This window comes from Gossypium raimondii, chromosome 1 (assembly GCF_025698545.1).
Source record: "Gossypium raimondii isolate GPD5lz chromosome 1, ASM2569854v1, whole genome shotgun sequence".
NCBI lineage: Eukaryota > Viridiplantae > Streptophyta > Magnoliopsida > Malvales > Malvaceae > Gossypium > Gossypium raimondii.
Window position 1 is genome coordinate 3147314 of NC_068565.1, and position 7083 is coordinate 3154396.

The 7083-nt window shown below is 28.9% G+C and overlaps 1 protein-coding gene across 1 annotated transcript; it reads right to left on the reverse strand.

Annotated features, from left to right (window-relative positions):
* Positions 1–2734: 2734 nt before the first annotated feature.
* Positions 2735–4554, reverse strand: LOC105776050 (gibberellin 2-beta-dioxygenase 1). The gene is made up of 3 exons (XM_012598516.2): positions 4070–4554; positions 3618–3981; positions 2735–3183 (listed from the first exon to the last, which is right to left on the reverse strand). Exons 1-3 carry the CDS (start codon positions 4447–4449, stop codon positions 2932–2934), a joined length of 996 nt encoding a protein of 331 aa, XP_012453970.1. The 5' UTR covers positions 4450–4554; the 3' UTR covers positions 2735–2931.
* Positions 4555–7083: the final 2529 nt, after the last annotated feature.

Genomic DNA, 7083 nt, shown 5'->3' on the forward strand with positions numbered 1-7083 from the left:
GAGCTTGATTTGGCCATTCTTGAAGCATACTGTAATAAAAACAAGTACATTAGGGAAACTGGAAGTAAAGACTAACAGAAACACCAAAAGTTACAGGTTATGCAAATCCTAGAAAATTTGTCTTAACAATAAACAAGAGAACTACTTTATGCATCTTGGGACTTGTAAGATTCTAATATCAATTTAGCTTGTTCCATTATCAAATCATTCCTCTCCAAAAACAACTTGCAATTTCCTCCATTTCTCCTCTAAAGCAGCTGCCCTTTCACCCCTAATCATATCCAATCTAGGCTTTAAAACTTCACGTGGGTAATTTGAAAGCAACTTTTAATGCTAGGAAAAGTAAAAAAAGGTGAGGATAGATCTTTTTCTAAGCCACATGAACAGAGAATCCTCATCCTTTTTACCTCTCCCAACATTAAGAGTTGCTTCTTTTCATCATCATCCGTCTTTTCAACCCATGGAAGGAGGTAATTCAAAGAGCAAAAAATCCATATCCCAACCTGTTAAATCTTCTTCAACCACTGTTTTCTTCTTCACCTCGTCATCAACAACAATAACATCAGGTGAAGAAAGCCGACGAAGAAAGATTCGGTTCTCTTTGTTGGTATTTTATCAGAAAATAAAACTAAAATGATGAAAAAAACTGGACTGAGAAGTCAAGTAATTGAAATGGAAAAGGATCATTTTATTGAACTACTAACTAAAAATAGGCTAATAACAGAATCATTATCTTTAACAAAAATCTCTAAAAAATCTACAATAAATCAAAGTTAAGATTATATCTAAAAATAGCTAGATTATGATAACTGAAGTAAATCTTCAACACTCTTGATGTTATTATTGTTGATGACGAGGTGAAGAAGAAAACAGTAGACCGCTTGGTTGAAGAAGATTTAATAGGTTGGGATATGGATTTTTTGCTCTTTGAATTACCTCATTCCATGGATTTTGTGTTATATATATTCAAGCTCATGTTTAAAACAGATTTAATTTTTACTAAATCCTTGTAAATTTTAGATAAACCTTCAGGTTTAAATGAATAACCTTATTTATGAACAAATATTGACATAAAACAAACAAAGTTGTATTATATTGTTCTTGTTATAGAATTTTGCTTAACATACTTTAGTCTCAAGCTTTTGGTAAAATTATAAAACTTAATAAATTCATTTTATTACACATTGACTTTATCATAAGGGTTTTACTGAACAATCAGTTATCCTAATTATTTTTTCTAAACAATTGAATTCAAAATTCTCATATAAAATTCTAACCCTAGATGGAGCAAGCAAAATTGCAACAAATTGTGAGATGTGGGGATTTTGTACCTCTCAGTCGAAAGTATTTCACATGTACATTTAAAAAAAAAATAAAATAAACAACTCACGAGAGTTAGGTGACATGGTAAGGATCTCTCCTACCTTAATCAGTGGTCGAGGGTTCGACCCTCATATTGGATATGGAGCAGCTTTAAAACTTGTGGCCAACATCTACTCCTATGAAAGATTAGTTATTGGATTAGCTTCGATAAATAACTTGACAAATTAAATAATAATAAATGTGTTCATTAGTCTCATTTTGACCCTAGTATTACATTAGGCCAACCAATTATTTTTAAAAGGTTTATATGAAAAATAGATACCTAAATTATGCAAATTTTCTCATCTAGGTACTCAAATTATACAACCTTTCTCATTTAAGTGCCTAAATATTTTTATTTAATTAAAAAACTGCGTGTCGTAATTTGATTTGTTCAAAGATTTTTAATTGAACTTAAATGGTTGATACCTAAAGGGTAACAAAATAAAACTTTAAACATCTCCTTTGACAAAAAAAAACCTAAATAAAAAATTATATAATTTTTTGAAACAATACCTAAAATTATCTATAACTCCTCACCAATCCTTAAATGAGAAGATAATGCGCTTCGACATACTTAAATCCATATCCTCCTACACTAATAATAATATTGATATCAATCGAACTAAGCCTTTTTAAAACAACCTATCTATAATTATTGAAAAAAAAGGAATTATTGAAAAAACTGTTGGTAGTGTCGTAATCTTTAGACAATCTGACTCACACTCTGTGCACACGGTTTTCAGTTGGGCCGCCTTGGAAGCAGTCCCGGTTTCTGCTTCTTCCTTTTATTAATTAGGTCCCATCCCTTTTCTTTAAATATATACACAAATATTAACTATTTTTAATAATTACAAAAATATGCATCTCAATTATATTTTTAATTCAATATTAACAATCTAATCTCATTGATTAAAATAAATTTTAAAAAAGAAAAATAATTATTTTTATTATTCGATTTTAATGGAATTAAATGGACCAACAATTTCCATGGTCAATCTATATTCTATGGTATATTCCATGGTGTTTTATTTAAATTCTTTAATAGGATCTAGCAAGACAATACATTTTGACCACTACAATTCCTTTTATAATTGAAGTAAAATTGACTGTTTATTTAAAGAAAAATCTGTTTTATGCCAATTCTAGTTCAAACTTGTAGCAACAATCTTTGGTAATGGTTTTATAGGAATTACTCCATTTGTCGATTGAGTTTTTACTTGATTAGTATAGGAATTGTTATCAATACAAGAGAACATAGGTTTGAATGTACTAAAACACATTATCCTCTAATTTATGAGTTGAGGAGGATTATGAATAATTTTAGACATTATATCGTAATTTGATCATTTATATTAAATAGTATCCATGATGGGGTGAAAATTTGTACTATATTAACAAGAAGGATAGTTACATTGAGTTGAAACAAATTAAGAAAAAAAAAGTACAAAGGAAAAGAGCTACCTAAAGATCACACAAACCTTTTTGATACTACAAACTTTTTCCTAATCCTATTTCTTATTTGAAGTATAAAGAAAATCTACTCAAAAGTGAAAAATAAAAAAGAGATTAAGAAGCAGCAATTTTTTCAAAGTGAATGAGCCTATTATCTGCCAATCTGGAATTATAAGCAGATTTTTTGTACTCGAACCAAGTAAATTCTTTATATAAGCTTTGTTGATCACCTCTCATCAAAGATGGCAAAGGTGCTATTTTCTCACTCAATGGTGGTCCACAAAAATAAATCATCGATAGCCTTGATTTCACACTGTTGGTCACTACCCTATGTTTTACACTTTTAAACCTTCCATTGGTCATTACCTGCAAACACAAACATCCATTACAGAAAATTCAAGAACTGACCCAAAGTTTCAAATCTAAATAAAATGATGATCCCAAAAAGTTGATTTCCCTTTGTGTTTTTAGGTTTGGAAGCTTACAACTAAACTCTTTTGTGTACCCAAGAAAGGGAAAAAAAAAAGAAATTTATTTAAGTGGGGACTGTAAGATATGACAGATATTCAAGTGATGAAAACAATTCAAAAAGAATATTCCAGTTAGTTCTTTTTCTTGTAAAAAGAATCAATAAAATAGGGATTTCTCATTTTTCTAGCATGAGTTATGGAGGTAAAAATATTATGGAAGTTTATATTAATTTTTAGAAATTAATTTTTAATTATAGAAATAGATAGAAAATTTAATGTAATTTAATTTATGATATAAGAGTTTTTAGGGTATTTTTATATTTACCATACCTGTAAGGAGTCACCAACATTGATGAAGAATGAGGTTTGGTCAGGTGGCACTGAAATCCAGCTTCCTTCTCTTAGAGAGATTTGAAGACCAGAAGTGTTGTTAGATCTCAACACTGAGATAATTTGTGGGTCAGTGTGTTCACCAAATCCAATCACATCCCCATTGCCATTGCCATTACCATTCAAAGGTTGAACATTAGGGCATGGTGGGTAATGATTCACCCTGAAAACAGAGTCACTCTCTTCATCCATCAACAGTTTGCTCAGCACATTCCTGGGTTGTATCTTCAACCCATCAGCCATCATTTCAAGTATCTCACATGCCATTTTCTTTACTGATTTCATATAGCTATTCAAAGCCACCCTGAAAAAGAAAAACAATAAATAAAATTGAAACACCCCCCAAAATACAGAAAGAATTCCCATTTCTTTTAGTGTTCTGTTTTACAGACCTGAAAGTTTGGAAGCTATGGAGACTGGGGTCTTGATTAGTAGTCAAAAGAAGATACTCAACCCAACCAACATCACCGTGTATACCAATCCTTTTATGACCATAACCATAAGGTTGAGGTTGTCCTGTTTTTTGTTTCTCACAAAGTGGTAAACTGAAGAACTTGGTAGCTTCGGATTCCAACATGGAAATGGATTCCATTGGAACCCCATGGTTGATCACCTTGAAGAACCCAAACTCTTCACAGGCTTTGATTATTTGGTGTTTTGAATCAGGTTTTGAGAGGTCTACAAGTGGGATTTGAGTGAACAATGTGGTTGGTTTGTTGTTTTTCAGGTAAGAAGAGAACTGTTCAATTGCTGGTTTTGACACCACCACCATTGTCAGTTGTTTATGTTATTCAATGTGGGGGTATAGATGGATATTGAGATTGATAAGAGGTTTGCAATGAAGGGTACATGAACAAAAGGCTTTGGATTTTGCTTGGCTATTTATAGGAGTAGAGGAAGTGAGAGTTTTGGGAGATAAGAAACAAATGTTTTATATTTAATTAAAATATTTTTATTTTTATTTTCTTTTAAAAACTAATAGATAAGATACATTGTTTTTTGACATTTATTTTTACATCCTAACATGCTTAGGTCGGCCATACGGACTTCACACGAAAAAAGCAGTCTAGTCAACACCAATCACCTAATTTTATTACAAAATCTGATTTCATTTCGTACATCTTATATTCCAATGTGATTGTTAAGGTTTTTAGAGTTTTACTATGTTTTTAAATTGAACCGATAGTAGAATTGATTACGTTATGAGTTTGAGTTTAATTGATTCAATTAGAAATTTATTAAAAATTTAAGTAAAAGAATACCAGTTCAACCGGCCTTTTAGTTGATTGTCGATTTAACTGGTTCAAAATCCTTTTTCAAAATAATACCTCGGTTGGGTCTTGGTCCAACCAGTTCAACCAGTTGGTTTAGTCCGGTTCAAACATCTTTGATTCATACCATGTTTAGGTTCTATTTAGGATTCTTTTGAAGTAAGTCTGGATATATTCCGGTTATCAATTTGATCATGCTTTATAATAGATTGAATTATTCATGATTGTACTTATAGTCAAGGTTTTTAGAACCGGACAAATGGATGAACTGGTCAAACCATCGATTCAATTGGTTCATCCGATATAATTAAATAAATTATTAAAAAAATCATAAAATATAAAAAAAATCTAGTTCAACTACCCGATTCAACTGATTCAAACTAATTCCTCAGCCAACCGGTTCAATACCCATTTTTCAACTCCCGACTTGATCCAATCCAATCCAATTGAATCAATCTTTCTTTAACAAAATATTCCTTTTTCAATTGTTTATAATCAATATTTCATTTAATTGTCCCCCGTTTTGTATATCTTAAATTCTTTTATTAAAAAGAATCAAATTCCATTTCAATGAACCACATCAAATTGTTTCCTTTTAATTTCTTTTCTATATTAAAATATAATGATATTATTGTTGGTAGGTAAATTCATTGAACTAATTAAGTTATAGGTAAGGAGATAAGTTTATCTTGTATATTCTTTAATCTACTTTTAAAAAATAGGATCTATAATGAAAATATTGCTACAATTTCACTTGTTTATTTAAAAAAGTTGGAGGGTACAATTGATTCTCCATAGGACCTACTTTGCATATAATTGTGAGGGTCTGGTTTGAGAGGATCTAAAGTTCATGGTGTTTGTAAAAACACCTTTAAAAATATAAATATAATTATATTTCAATTAAATATAAAATACAATAAAATTGTAGGACTTACTTGTTTTGATATTAAATAGTATTAAATATAACTAATTAATGAAAACATATTTTTAGTTTAATGATACGATCCTAAATTAATATATGTTTAAAAAATTCACTGAAAATAAAAATAAATGTCGGTTTGGCATAGATATTATTATCAATTGACATAGATATTGTTGGTGAGATATTTTCTCGTTAAAAAAATTGGAAATTCACTTTTGCATATTCATCTTTTTATAAAAAATAATGCGAAATTATTCTTGAAATTCCATCGGAAAATAAAGTTATTTTCTCTTTGATGTATATCATCTATGATATTTATATGATGTCATTTTCATTTCCACTTTTAAATTTTAATTTGTTCATTAACAATTTTTAATTTTTTTTAAGTCGATATTTATTAAAAATTTATCAATATTATTATGTCACGTGTTGCAAATCTAGTTCGAAAAGATAAACAAATTCACATAATTTATCATTGTGGGGGCATGCAACTGCAAGCGTCTAGGGCCTTCTAACTTTATTGCAAGGACATCCGCATGAAAATCGGGATAATGTTTTTCTTAATTGCTATGATTAAAAAAAAAAAACCCTGAAATTTAAAATTATTAACCAAAATATGATTACTGAGTTAGTATTATGATTCATGGACCAAATTATAAATAAATAATTTATTTTATTAAGATTATATTAATAATTTGATTATTTTAAAATGAAAAAAAATACTATGAAAACTGAAAAGTTAATTTCTCTATATTAATTTGTTAAAATTTGGTCATCATATTTTACAAAAAATTAAAAATTAGTCCAAATAGACACCATTATTAAACATTTTGTTAAATCACTATAAATTCCTAATTCCATAATTAGAAAAAAACTTTATTTGCCTATTCTCCATTTGAAAAATTAGTACATATAAATAATGAAAGTCTTTATTTAAACAATTTTTTACTCTCAAAATAAATGCATCAACATTTAATGTTACACGAGAATATTTTATGTATGATAAGATTTACTCTTACTTTGATCTTTTCTTTTTTTTAGTTTACAAATATAATTACATCTTGAAAGAGATGAATTGATTATTATAAGAATCGGGTGAGCAGTTATAAAGAGATCGATGATTATTACAAGAATCGAGTGAGTAGTTATACATATTGGATGCAATTGCAAAAAGAAACAAAGACCCAAAACAATTGTTTACAAGTTTGGTTTT